Source organism: Phaenicophaeus curvirostris, chromosome 1 (genome assembly GCF_032191515.1).
Source record: "Phaenicophaeus curvirostris isolate KB17595 chromosome 1, BPBGC_Pcur_1.0, whole genome shotgun sequence".
Taxonomy (NCBI): domain Eukaryota; kingdom Metazoa; phylum Chordata; class Aves; order Cuculiformes; family Cuculidae; genus Phaenicophaeus; species Phaenicophaeus curvirostris.
This window is the reverse complement of record NC_091392.1, coordinates 116,462,377-116,481,030: the sequence shown is the minus strand read 5'-3', so window position 1 is coordinate 116,481,030 and position 18,654 is coordinate 116,462,377. Positions and strand designations below refer to the sequence as shown.

The 18,654-nt window shown below is 40.3% G+C and overlaps 1 protein-coding gene across 1 annotated transcript in view; it reads left to right on the top strand.

The window, feature by feature from the left end:
- Nucleotides 1–18,654, top strand: part of PRDM15 (PR/SET domain 15) — a 42,416-nt gene that overhangs the window by 13,968 nt on the left and 9,794 nt on the right. Inside the window, exons 5-17 of the mRNA XM_069872328.1 lie at nucleotides 618–870; nucleotides 2,056–2,175; nucleotides 4,721–4,819; nucleotides 5,562–5,786; nucleotides 6,414–6,546; nucleotides 7,643–7,821; nucleotides 8,468–8,562; nucleotides 10,420–10,507; nucleotides 11,904–12,071; nucleotides 13,345–13,439; nucleotides 14,551–14,682; nucleotides 16,059–16,193; nucleotides 18,110–18,273. Coding sequence (XP_069728429.1) covers nucleotides 618–870; nucleotides 2,056–2,175; nucleotides 4,721–4,819; nucleotides 5,562–5,786; nucleotides 6,414–6,546; nucleotides 7,643–7,821; nucleotides 8,468–8,562; nucleotides 10,420–10,507; nucleotides 11,904–12,071; nucleotides 13,345–13,439; nucleotides 14,551–14,682; nucleotides 16,059–16,193; nucleotides 18,110–18,273 — 1,886 coding nt within the window. The remainder of the gene's footprint in view (nucleotides 1–617; nucleotides 871–2,055; nucleotides 2,176–4,720; nucleotides 4,820–5,561; nucleotides 5,787–6,413; nucleotides 6,547–7,642; nucleotides 7,822–8,467; nucleotides 8,563–10,419; nucleotides 10,508–11,903; nucleotides 12,072–13,344; nucleotides 13,440–14,550; nucleotides 14,683–16,058; nucleotides 16,194–18,109; nucleotides 18,274–18,654) is intronic.

Genomic DNA, 18,654 nt, shown 5'->3' with positions numbered 1-18,654 from the left:
AGCAAAACTGCTTGTCTTTTGCCTTCTGCGTATGATGGTAAAAGAGGGACAGTGACTAAAGCAGTTAATTTTTTTTTAAAGAAATCTCTTCAATTTGATTGTATTTGCTTAATGTGTGACATATGCATTAAGTTTATGGAACATGCAGAAAAACCATTTTTTTGTCTTGTTTTTGTTTTGTTCTTCTCTTGACAAATTTTGGCAGGAAAAATGCTACAGTGAAATTTGAAATCAGTCTTACTTTTCAATGATGCCTAGCTCAGAAGTAAAGATTTAGAAAAGTGACTTGGGCTGGTGGATGTGTTTCACAGTGTATTGTTTGGACTCCCCTCCATTCTTCTATATTCAGTCATTCAGACTGTGAGACACTGGTGGTTATAGCAAGAATTCTCAGAACAGAAGTTCAGTTTGTTCCCACCCTGCCCCTGGTAGTCTGTCTCAGGCTTACTCATCTGAAGATGTGACTGATACGTGAAATATGCCTGATACAAGCATTGAGGCTTGTTTTGCCTCTGATGTACATTGAATAGAAGGTGTTGCAAAAGCAGAATGTAAAAATTCTCTTTAACTTTGTATTATTTGTTAGGGTTTTATTATCTGCATATTTCACTTGGCAGGTGTTCCAGAAGGATGGTCCTCTGGTGTATTTTGACACTTCAAATGAAGATGATTGCAACTGGATGATGATGGTGCGACCAGCCACCGAATATGAGCATCAAAACTTAACTGCCCTACAACACGACAATGATATTTACTTCACCACCTCCCGGGACATCCCACCAGGAACTGAGCTGCGAGTGTGGTATGCAGCTTTTTACGCCAAAAAAATGGAAAAGCCAGTGCTGAAGCAGGTCACTAGTGTTGCCAATGGTATGTGTGGGGGCCTTTTTTTCCTTCCTAAGGGCCCAGTCCTGATAGGGGCTGATAGTCCCATGTGGTTGTAGTTGACAGTGCTGCTTATCAAATAGACTCTGCCCTTGGGTTTGTTAGCCTTTAGAGTCAGGCTAACCTATATACCTGATTGCCCTACAAGAAGAAAGCATGGATTCTTCACCATGATCTATCTGAGTTTTTGAAAACGGATGGCCTAGTTGATATTCAGCCTCTTCAGAGTGAACAAACTGGATAAATAGTTCTTAACTAAAGAACTGGTGATTGCATCAGAAACATTTCTGGGTAGAAGAGCAAAGGAACCCAGGTGTCAGTGTAAGTCTCAACATATATGCAGATTTGATAAAGAAGCTGTTCTTTTTCAATTATTTCATTGTTGAAAATGGTTTGGTTTTGCTCAGAACTGTTGGACAATTCTGGAAAATTACTTTTATCTTATGCAGCCTTACGTGGGACCCACTAGAGTAAGACAAGCTCAAGAATGAACTGCCATTCACATGATTGCTTGTGCTTTGGCAAAGAAAGGCAGTGGATTTTTTAAAATCTAAATTAGAATTGCTGGGAGTCTTTTGTTCCTCTGCCTCTGTTCTCTTCTACTTTTGCGCTTCCACTATTAAAAGGCATGATCCCTTAGCACTTCAAGGGCATTTTCTTTCTGCTCTTGAGTTGGGAGTACTCCCTGTATGGTATTACTGCTATGCTGAATATAGTTTGGGGAGATAAATTGCCTGGGGAGAAACAATTGCCATCATCATGCTTTATGGCTGATCTTGATGATAAGCCTATTCTTAAGTGCTATGGCTGAATCAATGTGTTTAACAGTTTTCTGAATTCTCAGATGTTTCCAGTTGGTTTTAACTAAGAAGTTTCATATTTTTCCTCTGTAGTTTAATCTGTTCATGTATTTTTGTGTGTATATGGGTATTTAAAAATATCATTTAGGTATGTCCCAGTTTCTCTGTTCCATGCTTTCTCTATGCGCTCCAGAATATGAAAGGCACATCGCGTGAGATTCAAGCGCAAGAAAGTCAATTATACGTGAGAATGTATTTTTCAGTCCTGCTTTGAGGCAAAACTTTCTGACTATGATTACTGCCCTCAGCACAAAGCAAGAGAATCAAAGTCTGGAGAGTAAAGAAAAGGAACTGTTTTTCATCTTCACAGATCCATGCTTGGTAGCAGAATCTGATAAAGAGGGAAATAAACTCTCTTCAAAACCTTCGTCTGCTGTCTTACCCCATAAAAAACCGAAGAAATCCAGCACACCAGCAGCTGATCCAGCAGGTATGCAAAATTACAGTATTTTTAAGGGACATAGACGACAACTATAGATCCAAAGAGCTGTTAGGTGTACCACTTCTATAGAGATATTACAGTTATATAACTTCCAGCAAATATTAATTTAGAAAGGATTTGAAAGTCTGGATTTCTATTTTTATTTTCATGTGCATGCTGGTTAATATACATATGAGGGTTGTAAAAAGTGACAGAGGGGGCAACAAACCTTTTAGGCAGATGATTTTCGTGAAAACCACAACTGCTTATGAATTTGGAGGTGGTTAGTGTTTGGGTGGGGGCAATTCCAAAGAAAATCTTCATACTCTTTGTGCTAGGTGTAATAGTTCAAATGATCACATTCTAGAAGAAAACGTGAGATTGTGAATGAAGAACAGTGCTGTTTGGAAATGACAGGAGCACTGGCCATCCCCAAATTACAATAATACCAGAACCATATTAGAGTTCATGCTGTTCCAGATTACAGGAACTCAAATGTAAATAAACTTATAAGCAATACAGATAGTTTTGGCAAAGAACATATGGCTCAGGGAATAACTAGTTGTCATAGGAATTTAGACCCCAAGGTCGATTATAAAGCAGTCACCTCCCACTCCCAGTAATCTCTGATAAGCGGGACAATGAAGTGAAGAACTCACTTAACACAAATTGCTATATCTAAAAGTAAACCGGGAGTATGTAGTGCAGAGATCAAGATCAAAGGAAAACCATTCTGGGTTTGTTCTTTGTAAAGGTTTCTTGGCTAAAATTTGCTTACTAATCCTAGAAGTAGCCAGGAGAAGAGGAGGAGGGTTGTTGCAGTTGTGTACAGAGCATTTCCTCAGAAGATCCATTCAATTAACTTGGATAACCATCACAGCTAAAATGTGAAGTTGACTGGGCGTTAGCTTTCAGTCTGGCATCATTGATTATTTCAAAGGAGTGGCGATGGGGGAAGCTATGAAGCATTTGAACAGCTTCTCCTGCATCCTACTGTGTGAAAGTGCACCTTCAATCGAAAGAAAATGCTGCCTTTTATACCTTGGGAACCCTGAAGTGTTCCCACTGATGTAGTGCCTTGGTGTTACCAAAACAAAATATGCCCCTCTTGATTCTGACTGTTTACCTGAAGTCGTACAAAGCAGTTGCCAACTGACAGACCTGTACTTCCAAGTAAACTGGGTGGCCTTGCAGCCGCCCTGGAAGCCTGAAGAAGTGGGAATCTAAACAGGACTTGACTTTCCCTGGCAAACTAGTGCACGACTAGGGTTTGTAGGCTTCCTGCTTGAGGCAGCTAAGGAGCAAGGGAAGTGCAGAATGAGAGACAGTTTTTCAAGGCTTCAGTTTTGCAGACAGTGCTATTTCAGTTTTACTAGGCAGCACCTTCATGAGCCAGATACAGTAGCTTGTATTGCTTACCAATTATTTTTTAAGTTAAGCAGAATCTTTGGGTTTAGGTTTGCTTGTTTTGCTTTCCTGGACAGAGCTCTCAGAATTTCTTTATGTAGCCTCAGAAGAAGGAATTTCTGTGGCTGAATTGTCTAGTTATTTTTTATTTATTTATTACAGCGTGGACAAGATCAAACCTTTGTAGTGCAGAATGTTGAACATAACTAGTAGCAAGGAACCAACTCTGCTTCACATAATCTTTTTATTTTTGTTTAAGAGCCAATAGTGAAAAGAAAGGAAGTTTATCATCCCATTACAGATGGGGTCATCAAGCAGAGAGACATGACCTAACTTGCTAACGATCATACAGGAAATCTGTGGCAGAAACTGAGGCAGAGTTTGAATCTCCTGTGCTGCCATTCAGCCATTCACTTAACCTAACTTCAGTGTCATCTTCCTCTTCTGGAAGAGTCCTGTAGACTGTGGAATGTTTATCGTTGTATGTACTGAAAAAGTCTCTGAATCAGTCCAGATTTGTCAGATCCTCTTGACAGGTTCAGACTTTCCATCCAATGATTTAAAGGCAGTGGACTGTGAACAGACTAACTGTTTTTGTCTTTTCTTTTTTTAATTTTTTCATTGTAACTCCATTTTCTCCTCTAATTTCTTCTTTATTTTCTTTGTCTGGCACCTGTCCTAAAACCAATATGTTAATTAAAACATTAATATGATGATTTCATAGAGCATCTAATTAAACTCAATAATAGGCTTTAATTGTCCTCACTCCTGCTTCTGTTAATCCAAATGTACTTACACTAAAATGCTCTTCACAGGGAGCAAGGAGGGTTCTGATTTGGTCCTCAACTGGGCCAGAGGAGGAATGGTAACCTCGGTTTTAAAGATGCTATATTTTTTTTATATTGTGCCTTTGATAATCACAGTTCTTTAGAAAGTGGTGAATGGACTCTCAAGACTTTACAGAAGCACTCCTGGCATCATTTAGTTTTTGTTCTGACATCTCCTCTGTTCTGATGTTTCAAATGTTCATATTTCCTACGTCATAACTTGTGATACTTGGGGAGTTACTGCACGGTAAACAAAGCTACAGAGTTTACCAACTTCTCATTTTCAAAACTTTTCAGTATTTCTTCTTGTTGTGATTTAGTGAATGCTCCAGAAGGCAATGGAGCTGCAGAAGCAGAGTCCAACCAGTGGACGTGTAAAGTGTGTTTATCTGTCTTCCAGGAGCCTCAGCTGCTGACAGGTAAGAAGCGCTAGAAATTGATGAGAAAGTATGGAGAAACATCAGGAAAATTCTGCTCTTCCAGAGCAGGACACTGTGAAGCTGTGTCCCATCCATGATGACATAAGATAAAGGTGTTAATTTTTGCTTTCCTTTAAGAAAAGGGTAGTGGGGAAGGTAAAACAGTGATGCTTTGAATATGGCAGTGGCAAGTCTATGGGCAAACAACTGCAGCGTTGAATCTAGAAGAAACATAACTGTTGTCTAGAAGGTAACATGTTAATGTTAGGAATATCAAGGATGGAGAACTGCATGAGCAGTGTATAAGGTCAGTGATGCCATCTTAGTGATATCATCTGGTATTTATGACACGTATTTAGTAAAGGTAATGAAATAAATTTTTTTCTGCATTTCATTTGTAGCTATTTTATGCAGTTTTCAAAAGAACTTAAAATATTTAAGAGCTCTGACCATTTGATGAACTATATTTGAAAAGGGGATCTGAGCTGCTAAATAACTTAGACATCAGGAAAAATGTAACCATTTTCAGAAGCACAGTCTTTTTAGAGTGATATCTAACAAATCTCTTAAAAAAAAAAATCAATCCCCGTGAGTAATTGTTTCAGTGTTTAATAGCCTCTATGCTCTTATTTAGGAAGGTATTATGACTGCTTTTGAAATAATTTGAAGTGAGTCTCTGCTAAGTATTATTTCATGACAGTTTTTGTCCTCCTTAATCTCTTCTTCTTTCTCATCCACCTAGAGCACTTGCTTACTCACCTGGAACAAGCTAAAGGTGCCCCCCAAACCAGCCAAAATGAGGCTGTTGCGGAGAAAGCAGCAGAGGCTCCCCCTGAGGATCAGCCAGTGATTTGTGATGCAGCCAGTGCCAGTACAGACTCAAGAAGGAAGGCCAGGCGAGGAAGAAAGCCCAAAACAGCAAAAGCAGAAATACCTCTTGTCGTTGTTGAAGAGGAAGATTCTGCAGGTAAAACAAAATTTAAGAAAATGCTAGACACGTATCCTCTCCTAAAAAGTAGACAGAGACAGGATGGAGGATTTTAGTTAGATCACTAAAGCAGACAATTTAAACGCTTTGTTAATTATCTGTGAGGTTCTTGTCTGTGCTGAATGTTGCAGGACCTGCACTAAGGTTACCTGCATTATCCTGTGACAGTTCTAGTAATAGAGAGGCCCAAAGACATGCAGGATAGGGGTTATGAGACCTGCCTGCCTTTCTGCAAGAAGGAACAGGAGAGAAAGCATCCTCCCTCTCAAGAGGAGATACTTTCTTCTGTCTCCCTTAAGGCTTGTTTTTGAAAGATTTTTTTTCAGGGCCTTGCCTTCCTCTGTGGGAAGGTCTAGTAAGATATTTCATGACGCATGTTATAAGTTGGAAAGAAAAGAAATCAAACCTCCATAAGAGATGTCAGCTACATCTTATGTGTCATTCAGTAGCCACTTTCTCTCACTTGCAAGTGCTACTTATTTCTTAGCAATCTGTTATTTGTTGTGCACACGTAGTATGTTCAGTGCCACATCTCATTATAGAAGCAGATTCCTGCATTTCAGGTTTTGAACACATTAACACTGTATTTTTACGACATGTTTGCAGCAGAACAAGTAGTTGACGTTGTAACTGAGGTCCCACCAGAAGTAGCCCTGCCTTCAACTCCAGAAGAGAGGATTATGGAACTGGTTTTAGGAAAGATGCCTAGCACCACAAATAGCATCAGTTCAGTGACAAAGTAAGTGCTCTGGGATGTAGAATTTCCTCTTAGGCCTAATTAAGATTATGTAGCATGTAAAAGCGCTGTTCAACTTCTGGGCTCGTGGATGCTATTTTTTACTAGTGTAAAACTGTGTGATGCTGCTGCTTCTGCAGGAGCTGACGTTGAGTGCCACAAAGATGGCTTGTGCACTGGAGGATGGTGCACAGATGGTGAGACATTGGTGGTAGAATTTAGGAGCATAAACGATGAGAATTTAATTTTCCACCGTGTTACTGCTTTTATTCAGTGTGCTTCCAAAAGCCTCCTGCAGCTGCAAGGTGAAATACAACTCCTATTGAACATTGGTGATAAAGTAGGCAAAGAGATTTTTACTCAAAAAATTATGCTAACTATTATTATTCAGTCTTGTTTTACATCTTAACTCATGAGCAACTTCATGTTGATTTGTGCCTGTGATACTTCAGATCTGGAGCAGTGGGAGAGTAAAACTTCAGTGTAATGGAACCTCAGGGAGACTCTTAAATATAATTTAATTAATTTGGACTCTTTTATGGGTTTTGTCATGGTAAAATTGGCTTTTTAAATAATTCTTTATACAGTGAAGTACTTGATGTTTCAAAATTAGCTAGCAATGTTGAATATTGAAGTCCTTAGCACAGAGCCATCAAAAATGCATTCCAGCAGGTAGTTGTGCAGGGAAATAGAACAGTAATGCTTCTTGGTGTCCTGCTGCCCTTTTATTGCGTATGCCTTTTGCATGTGAACTGCCAAGCTTTCTAAGCTGAAATGGTGCTAATGTTTTCGGAGGATAAGCAAAACAGATCCTTTATTTTCCTCTGAGGGGCCTGCAAAGAGAGTCTCTGAGGCTGGTGGCTGCTGCTTTTCCCTTGTTTATGCTGGGTGAAGGTACTTCAGAGTGAGCCAGGCTCGGAAGTCTGCTGCTTCCTGGGGTTGGCCAGGAGGGCACCTTGGCAGCGAGGAAGCTCCAGGCCCCCTTCACCTGCCAGAAGCTGAGCCTAACACTCCTCTAGCTTTTGCCAGCTGGTGGGACACTTTCTTGCAACCTGTGGGATACCTTTCAGTCCCTGCCTTTCTTTCTCTAATCCAGTAGGTTTGCTCATCACCAAAACACCATGTCCCTCAAAAGAAGTTTAATTCTCTCCAGTAGACATGGTATACGGCGGAAGCTGATAAAACAACTTGGGGAGCACAAGCGAGTCTATCAATGCAGTATCTGCAGTAAGATCTTCCAGAACAGCAGCAACCTCAGCAGGCACATCCGTTCTCATGGTGGGTTTGATTTTGCCTCAATTGCATATTGATTTTTTTTCTCTCGGTGGTTCCACCTTTGAGTAAAAGAGCTAGGCTATTCTTAGATATTGGGATACATATTTTTAATAGAACTCTTTTTCTTTTTTTTTTTTAAACTCTATGAAACACTTTCAGTTTTACAGATAAAAGCATGAGAAGATAGTTAAAAGTTGAAATTGGAGCACATAAAATTTGAGTTTAGGTACATTTTTTAAACAGGGGCGAGGATGTGATGTTTTTTCCAAAACTGTTCTTCCTTTTAAATATATATCATGCCCCCCACCTTCACAGGTATATGGGTAACATTGATGTGTAAATGTCAGCTGAGTGCTTTTTAGCTTGTGATCTGAAACTCCAGGGGTCCGTGATCTACTTCTAAGGATTCTGTGAAAGATAATCACTGAGAAAGGGTGGGGGAACCAAACAAAGTTGTTGTCAGTATTGTTAAAATCCACTGTTTGGATATCCTGAATTACTAAAGCTTCTCAGCACTAGTCTGTTTGTTTGCAGCTGACTGTGCTTTGGTTTCCCCTGTGTTGCCTGAAGTTGATTATTATCATTCACTGACTACTCTCTCTCTCTTTTTTTTTTTTTTATATATATATATCTTTATTGATCCCCTCAGGTGACAAACTGTTTAAATGTGAGGAATGCGCAAAGCTGTTCAGCCGTAAAGAGAGCTTGAAGCAGCATGTTTCGTACAAGCACAGCAGGAATGAAGTGAGTGGAAATGACTATCTGTCTCTTTCTAAAGTTAGGTGAAAAATGCACAGTGAGATTCCAGGTGGTGTCTGTGGAGTTTGGGTCAGTTATATTTGAGTGGATATTCATGTGAATAAGTGAGATGACTGATAGGGAGAGGTAGCATCTTCTGTTTGAATGGTTGATGACTTTGCCAAGTGCGGACATGAGCATACGAGTCCTTTTTTGTGCCTGGATTTCCTACAGAAAGTTGGTTTTAGGCATCAGTTAGAGCAAAACAAGCTGGAGTTAGCTGGACCTGTGTGACCTAGAGGTGAAATCTGACTTCAGGTTATCATATTAAATAAGATTGTTCCAGTCTTGTTTGCTTGTCCTGTTTCAATTATCCCCAACTGCAGTGTCATTTAATGTGTGAACTGTCTGGGTAAAGGCTGTGTCATTAAGGGCTGTGCACACATGTGTAAATGTGCAGTGCTGATAGTAGCAGCACCATGCCTGTTGATTAGGGCCTTTCAGTGCTGCTGCCATATAAATATTAAACATGCCTGTAGTGGGGCCTTATCAGCGAATATTTCCATATCTGCTTGGTCCTAAGCTCTCAGGTTGCTAGCATCTCTTCTGGAGCTGGAAGATGAGTCAGATTACATCCTGCTTCTCAAAAATTCTGTCTCTGTTGGGCTGGGGATTATCACGAAGACTCTTACATGTACACAAGTGCATTTTTTTTTTTTTATAGATCTCAGCTGTAGGACTATGGCAGGGTGATATAATGTCAGAATTTTTCACTGATGTGTGTTTAAACATCTAGTTAAACAAAGAAAAATTGGAAAAGACAGAAAACAGAAAAAGTAGTTGAGATTTAGAATTTCTCTGTCAGATATGTTCAATATGTTCAGCCCTGTTCAATGTCTTTATCAATGACCTGTATGAAGGCATCGAGTGCACCCTTAGCAAGTTTGCAGACGACACTAAGCTGGGTGGAAGTGTCGATCTGCTGGAGGGTAGGGAGGCTCTGCAAAGGGATCTGAACAGGCTGGACTGCTGGGCAGAGTCCAATGGCATGAGGTTTAACAAGGCCAAGTGCCGGGTCCTGCACTTGGGGCACAACAACCCTATGCAGTGCTACAGACTAGGAGAAGTCTGGCTAGAAAGCTGCCTGGAGGAGAAGGACCTGGGGGTGTTGGTTGACAGCGACTGAACACGAGCCAGCAGTGTGCCCAGGTGGCCAAGAAGGCCAATGGCATCTTGGCTTGTATCAGAAACGGCGTGACCAGCAGGTCCAGGGAGGTTATTCTCCCTCTGTACTCGGCACTGGTGAGACCGCTCCTCGAATCCTGTGTTCAGTTCTGGGCCCCTCACCACAAGAAGGATGTTGAGGCTCTGGAGCGAGTCCAGAGAAGAGCAACAAAGCTGGTGAGGGGGCTGGAGAACAGGCCTTATGAGCAGTGGCTGAGAGAGCTGGGGTTGTTTTGCCTGGAGGAGAGGAGGCTGAGGGGAGACCTCATTGCTCTCTACAACTACCTGAAAGGAGGTTGTGGAGAGGAGGGTCCTGGCCTCTTCTCCCAGGTGACAGGGGACAGGACAAGAGGGAATGGCCTCAAGCTCTGCCAGGGGAGATTTAGGCTGGACATTAGGAAAAAATTTTTCACAGAAAGGGTCATTGGGCACTGGTAGAGGCTGCCCAGGGAGGTGGTTGAGTCACCTTCCCTGGAGGTGTTTAAGGGACGGGTGGACGAGATGCTGAGGGGCATGGTTTAGTGTTTGATAGGAATGGTTGGACTCAATGATCCGGTGGGTCTCTTCCAACCTGGTTGTTCTATGATTCTATATGACTTGGCTTTTTCCCCTACTCAAACACTTGTTTGCGGTCCTCAGGTTGACAGTGAGTACAGATACAAGTGCACCACATGTGAAAAGGCCTTTCGGATAGAGAGTGCATTGGAATTCCACAACTGCAGGACAGGTGAGAATGGCTAACCTTTCTGCTTCCTCTGGCATCTCTACTACACTTTTTAGGAGATGTCCACAAGTCCATCTCAGCATAGAAAGTACAGAAGAGGAGTAGGAATTTAGTTTTTTGTCATCATCACAACAAGCAGCCTGCCCTGCTTCCCTCCAAAAATAGAAGTGTAACCAGTAATCTGTAGAGCAACGCATCCACTTATGCATTGCTTTTTTTACTGTCTTCTGCTTACCCCTCTAATATCCACAATATTTCATTTATATGTTCACAGATACCCTGTCACCATCTCTGTTTAATTTTCTTTCCTGAAACTATGTTATATCTCATTTCTCTGAAACAGAGGAACTAGAAAGGGGGCTGGTACTGTCAATAATTCATAGTTCTCTGGTATTACAGTCTTCTCCTGCTTTCTTATGCTTTCTTTATAATTGCAGTAGTCTAGAGGGTTTGGGTTTTTTTTAGTATCACTAGAACCTGCCCTTTTCTCCCTTTTCTTACCTTGTGGTTACTCTTATTATTTATAGCATTTGTAGTGAGTGATCTTTATGCTTAGAAAATAATGTCCTGGTTACTTTTATGGATCCAGGATAGCTATCAGTCCAGAATCACCTGGGTAATTACCCCTTGCAGCACCATTCAAAGTAGGTCTTCTTATTTCCTTTCAGAGGGTACAGCTTGTCTAAAAACTCAGCCTTATGAAGAATGGAAAGTAATGCCAAGTAACCTCAGTATTCTGTTTTTTCAAGGGCAGCAGCTCATTTTCTTTCTGAGTTGACCAAAACAAGAAGCAGGTTTTGCTCTGTTCTTCAAGGGATAAAACTGTTTCTTCTTTGTGATTGCTACAGCCCTGGCAGATTCCATCTACGGGACCATACTTTAGTGTTCCAAGACAAGTTTCAAATACTGAATACAAAACAAATATACCATCGTATGACCATAAGCCTATGGGGTATTTTTCAGATGTTATGCTTTCTTGTGGAATATTCTGCCCTGTCTGGTATTAGGCGACCAGTGCTGGCAGAATTATTCTGGTGCTTAGACACAGCTATTTGTGTGATGCTGTGTTGTTGTATGTCTAGTGGTTTTATCAACATTAAGAGCTTGAATCAACTATAATAGAATCCATTCCAAACATAAACTATGCTGGACGGCAACAGAAATAGCCCATGTAAGGAAATTACAATGCTAAATCCCATATTGAAGTTAGCATCATAAATATTTATTGGCTTTGAAAAAAAATTTAAAGAAAAACACATGTTTTTGCCTTTCTTTCCTGAGTCTATATGATGAAAGATTATATGTTAAAATTCAGGTCTAACAAAAGAACTACCTGTCTTACAAACATACAAAACCCGTTTTCATCTGTAAAGAGCTGTGTGGTTTCTCTTGCTTACAGATGACAAGACATTCCAGTGTGAGATGTGTTTCAGATTCTTTTCCACAAACAGTAATCTTTCAAAACACAAGAAAAAGCATGGAGATAAGAAATTTGCGTGTGAAATCTGCAATAAGATGTTCTACCGGAAGGATGTCATGCTAGACCATCAAAGACGACACCTGGAAGGTAAGTATACTGCAGATCAACCTAATTATTACTCTTGAAATGGCAGTAGAGGTGGGAAAGTTAGGGAAATGATTGCACCTTAGATTATTCTGGATGGTGGCGGCTGTCATTTTTATTTTGTCAGTTACCTGATCTGGAGTAATAGGTTTCAGCAAAATGTGGCGTTTATTAAAATAATATTAAGAGATCTCGGAAGGGAGTTGTCTAATTCTATAAAAAACCTAGAAAGGAGGTGCACCTACCTTTTTTTTTCAGCTACGCGTGATTGGATCCAGAGTTACTAACAGTCAGGTGGGAGTTGCTTGGCTTATTATGCAGTAGTTTAGATTAGCTGATTTTTATTTTATCTTTTTTCTTTCTTTGAATACTATTCTTTTTTTAAAAAAAACTAATGTGTGGTAATTTGAAAATATGAAGGCAGAGAATTAACTTGCAACGTACAACTGAAAGTATCTACTGTGTAAATATTCTCTAAATACAATGCTATGTGACATTATCTTTCAAAATCTCGAGAATATATGAAAATGTGAGTATAAGAGTTTATTGTTCAAAATCTCAAATGTCTAAGGATTTTATAGGTACTCAAAGACTCTGCAAAAAAACTTGTCTCATGTTAGATTGCCAAAGTATGTATTAAAAAGCCTCTGTCAGTCTAGGTGATAAAAACAAAGATGATTTTAAAAAAGCAGTCAGGTTGTCTAGTATGGTGCTTCGGGCATAGCTGACTGTCTCCTGTGGTTCAGAACTTTGTTATGAACTAGAGGACAGCAAGTAGACAAGGGGTTGAATGGCAGTGGTGAGGTATCTCAGATTTAGCTGTCACAGAACAGCAGCAGCACTCTTCCCTCCTGAAAGTAGCAGAGAAAGAGGTTCGAAATCCTCATCGAGCATTAAAGATGAAGCTAGATGTCTCCCTCTCTCCATAGAGACTGTAAGGGGGGAATTCTGGGCCAGATATCCGATCGATGTGCCAAAGCCTATTAAATCCACCTGTTTCCAGCTGTTGACAATAAATGTCTGTTTTCAGACACTTTACAATTGGCATAATAACCAGTAAGCCATAATACATCACTTTGACAGACTGCTTTTGTATTCTTAAGATACCATTTTAATTTAGAAATTATCCTTTTGTTAGCGATTAAATTCTTTCTGGAGGTTGTTCCCAGTGTCACTCCTCTTTACAGTGTTCACCTGAAAGGGTACACAGATTGGAGTGGAAAACCATGGTTTATTTTTATTGTTTTGTTTTTTTGATGGGGACTGTTCTGTTAAGGGGTGAGGCGTGTGAAAAGAGAAGACTTCGAGCACAGCACAGAAAACATGGTTCGCTACAAGAAGGAGCCTTCGGGATGCCCCGTGTGTGGGAAGGTGGGTGTCTTTGCCAGCATGTGTTGTGTGAAGTTCCATTGTAGCTCCAAGGATACTCCAGGACCTCAGTCCAGAGCCTCCAAACGAGTTACTGTGGCATGACAAGTTACCACCTGTGTATTAAACCACAATAGCAGCCTACCTGAATACCTGTGAATAGGCACACAGCCTGCCTGTGAATCACTTGCACTGAGGTATGTGCCAAGTCAGCCTGCCTCACAACTCAAATAGGTGAGTGGTCAGTTATCATCAAGCCCTGTCGCCCAGCTAAGGCGTTACTCTTTAAACTGCCTCAGCTTCATTAAATATCCAAGCCCATTGTGGCCAGCGATGGCGGGAGCTGTTAAGACAAAGCCAAGAACAAAACTGAAATTCAGACTAGACTTTTTTTTTTTCAGGACACACAGCACAGTATAAAGTGTAACATGGCCACTGTGTCAGTCTGTGAAATCTCATGGGTAATGTTATTTAGAGTGAATTTTCTCTGCCTGGATGTAAATAACTAGTTGACTGTGTGCATTGGGAATCATTTTCTATTAGAAATCAAAGTGATTTCATGGTGTAGTCATGGCACTGTTGGATCTGGGTGTTTAACGCTCATGATCTGAAGTGGCTGTTATCACAGGTATGAAGATTGTGGGTTTAACTAGTGGTTTTATAAATGCTTAATGAATCATGGTGCAAAGTGTACTCAAACAACTCTTTAAGTTGGTGTGTAAACCTTTGTTTTTATGCGTTGGGTATGTTCCATATACCTGAAGGTAGATTTTGTGGATTTGTCTTTTTATAGGTAAATGCAACATTTATGATTCAAAAGACACTAAAAATATTTCTATATCTACCCCATGTAATTCTGCTGTAGCTTTTTTTGGATACCCACCTCTGATGAACAGCCAATTTCAGTCAGTTCTTTGGAACTATATACATGTATTTTTCTGTGCCAGCAGTTTCAGAGGTAGCCTGCTGGCTGGATAACAGGAGCTCCTACATGTTCGTGGCTGGAATGAATAAAACTGGACAGTAAATACATTCTTTGCTATCCATTGGGTAAATTACAAAGAATTGTGGCCTTGCTGGACATAATACAAGCCTCCTTTTTCTTTTCTTTTAGGTGTTTTCATGTAGGAGCAATATGAACAAACACCTTTTAACACATGGAGACAAGAAATACACCTGTGAAATCTGTGGACGTAAATTTTTCAGAGTGGATGTGTTGAGAGATCATATTCATGTCCATTTTAAGGTATTGTGTTAATCATTTATTAGAAGAGGCACGTTACTTAGTCGTTAATGAACGTAACAAACATAGAATCATAGAATGGTTTGGGTCGGAAGGGACCATAAAGATCACCCAGTTCGAGCCCTCCTGCCACAGCCAGGGACATCTTACACTAGATCGAGTTGCTCAAAGCCTCATCCTATCTGGCCTTGAACACCTCCAGCATCCACAACTTCTATGGACAACTTGTTCCAGTGTCTCATCACTCTCACAGTAAAAACTTTCTTTCTAATGTCTAATCTAAATCTGCCCTCTTTCAGCTTTAACCCATTACCCCTCATCGTGTTGCTACACTCCCTGATAAAGAGCCCCTCTCAAGTTTTCATGTAGGCCCCCTTTAAGTACTGGAAAGCTGGTATAAGGTCTCTGCAGAGCCTTCTCATCTCCAGGCTAAACAAACCCAATTCTCTGAGCCCATCCTCGTATGGGAGGTGCTCCAGCCCTCTGATCATTTGATCATCAATGACATTTATCAACTATATATATACATATAGAGAGAGAGAGACTGTTATAGCCACATATTCATACTGGTAATACAACAATTAATAAATTTCTTGTGCAGAGATGTTTCTAGAGCAGCCTAATGTGGGATGTGTTCTGACTTACCCGTGGTCCTGTGTTTCTGCAGCTGGATTGCTACGGCAATATTTGAAGTTATTTCAGCTGCTGCTGCAGAACAATGTTCTGCACGTCATGGAATCACCACCTCTGTGACTCCGGGTGAATCACAGAGGTTGCTCAGTTTAAAGCAGAAAGAATAACTTAACAGGAGGGCTGCAGACAGATGTGTTGTTCCAGCAGTACTTTGGTTCTTGCCCATTCCATGCCAGGCATTGTGGTTCTCTTGGATATGCCAGAATAACTGCCTGAACATCAAATTTCTCATCTGGCTTTATCTATGTATTCCAAATCACAAAAAAAAACCCCTTTTAATAGTACTTAATGAGACACAGATTGTTGTGATGTACCTAGGTTAACACTGAATTGTAAATAATTGAATTAAAAGAAATGGAATTGATTAGTGGTGCTCATAAAAATGTTTATTTGGATGTAATACTGTACCAGTTGAGACTGTGTTTACATTAAAGTTCCTTTTTATGCACTAAAAATTGAGTGTTATCTGTCTAGATAAGCAGTTTTTCCTAGTTTAGTCAAGGACAGAGGAGCTTTGTTTACCGGGATTGGATGAAGCCAGAGGACTTTTTAAATAATGTTATGCCAATTGTTAATTTAAGGCAGTCTGCAGGACAACAAAAGCTGAATAGATGTTACATGCTGAAATAGAAGTTTAATCTGCTTAAACAGGATAAAACTAGAATGTTCTTTCCCACCCTATGCAGGACATAGCACTAATGGATGATCACCAGAGGGAAGAGTTCATTGGTAAAATTGGAATCTCATCAGAGGAAAATGATGACAATTCTGATGAAAGTGCTGATTCTGAGCCTCACAAGTATAGCTGCAAAAGGTGCCAGGTAGCTTTAAATACTTCCAAATTTGTTTTGGGGTGGTGGAGGGAGTGGAGGTATCTATAAATCACTCAGAATTTTAAATATCATTAGGGGTTTACAAGGAGAAGGCCAGCCCACAGGCCTGCTCTCTTCTGCAGTGCTTGTTATCTCTAATCTCTGAAGTGATGCTGTTCCATAGACTTTAGGGGGAGTTCTGTAAGGTGAATGCTAAGGCTTAAAAGAAGAAATATACATACCTATAGCTTATCTGTGTGTAAGCAGGCAAGCTGAGATGGAGGAAGGAACAGTAAAGGAGCATTCAACAAACACTGCCTTTTAATAATATCCAAATTAAAACTGTTCTGGCATTTCTTAACGATATGGTCCACAAATTGATTAATTTTCATGAGATCAGATGGTCTAGTGGATATCCAGTTTGGAGGATCAAGACTGCTGCTTGTATTTGCTGTGGTGCTTATTTTTGGCCTACTACATTACTAACAGAGTGGCATTAGAAGTAGTACTGGAACGTGCTTTACTCCATTGTCAACTGAGAAAGGAAGACTTTAAACCTCTTAGTGTGTGGCTTTTACCATTTTGTAAAGAAGTAATGGGGAAGAACGGATCCTTCAGCGCTATTAGATGCTCTGCCCTTACTGGGCAAGCACGCTCTGCTGGGGCAAGTGGGATGCAAAAGCAAACAGAGAACAGCAGAACTGGCCAAACTGACAGAGGGACAGAGGAATTTTGGTATTAAACCACTGAGTTGGCCTCTGGAAATCAGAGCCTGTTTTGCAGTCTGCACTTGATGTGGTGAAAGCGCTTAGCTTATCTTAATTTTAAAGACAGGAAAATAATAATACCTCAGTTTTCTGTTCTTATCTGCGAACTGGTTTTAAGCTTATGTCAGTAAGCATAAGAAGATGTGGTATCACACCAGTTAATTACATGCTTGCTTTCAATATAGTAATTTTAATGTCTGACACTTAATGGGTACAGGAACTATATAAAATTGTATGCTTCCAAATCAGGGCAATCATGCTATTCAAATTAGAAAGCAATTTTTGGATGCTGTTTTTTTTAGCACTTTTGCAGGTGTTTGTGAAGTAAACAGTTGTGTAAGGCAACAGCTGTGGAAAATGAGTGTTACCTCGGATGAGATGAGGAGGCTCTTTTTAGCTGAAAATACCTATTCACACATTCTTAAGGGGGAGCAACATACAAATGAGTTTTAGTGAACTGTCTCTTCTGAGCTCTTAAGAATCGCTCAATTTTTTTTTTTTCTCATCCCAGAGTACACTTTCACCAAGCTGTGCAGTGCTGTTCAGGAATACTCTGACTACTTCCAAAACTAGAGCAAAAAATTATGTCGTTATAGCACTTTGCCCTAATATGTTGGAGCATATATGTGTATGCAGGGTTACTTAGCCCAGGCAGCTAAGTTGTAGAGCTCTTGGCTGTCGTAGTTGTGTAGCACTTCCAGGAGCTGAGCTGAGCAATGTCCAGACATACCAGCTCTGGTGGAGCTCCTGCTGAAGCTTACTGCGCAGGCTAACGATTATCATGCCCCTAGAGCCCAAAAGGCATTTTCTCCATCTGTGGTGACCTTGCTTTGACAGCTAGTGGAGGTTAGACATAGCTCACTTCAAAGCTGTTCTCAGTGTGCAAATAATTGAAAGTCCTCTACTTGTGCAGTGAGAGAAGCAGAGATACCATCTCAAGCTGGTTTTCCAAATGAGTTAAACTGACGTCCTGTAGCACAGTGTTTGTAGTGGCCAGAGAGGTTCAGGCCTAAATGCAGCTTTCATAGATTTTTCGTTCAGATACACAGATGATGTCTACAAGCTCTGACTTTAGATCCTTGTAATGTGTGACTAGATCATTGCTGTTCCAGAGGAGGACTTTTTTCCCCTTTCATTCACTATTGGTTCATTCCACAGCTGACTTTCGGCAGAGGGAAGGAGTACCTGAAGCACATAATGGATGTGCACAAGGAGAAGGGCTATGGCTGTAGCATTTGTAATCGACGCTTTGCCTTGAAGGCAACTTACCATGCACATATGGTCATTCACCGGGAGAACCTGCCTGATCCTAACGTGCAGAAGTAAGATGATGTGTTGGTCTGATAAGGGCAGCTACTTTTTGGAAGTTACATTGGCTCTGCCACTTGGTACTTTTAGAGTATTGGGCAGCATTAAGATATCTGAAACTATATAAGTGGGTTTTAAAAGTTTGAAATAAGTATCTTTAATGATTCATTTCACACAGATGATTAGCCTCCCTGTTTGGGCTTTGTAAAGTATAAATATTATTTTGGTAAATATTTTTTTTAAAAACATAATTTAAGGATATAACAATGCCAGACTGCTCCAGGCTTGCAGTGAGCTTACCAGAATCTTAAGGCTTATTTTAAAAATGCATTTATGTTTTAAGGAACTCTTACAGTAATTAGTACTACCAAATGGAATACAGTTACTGACAGAGA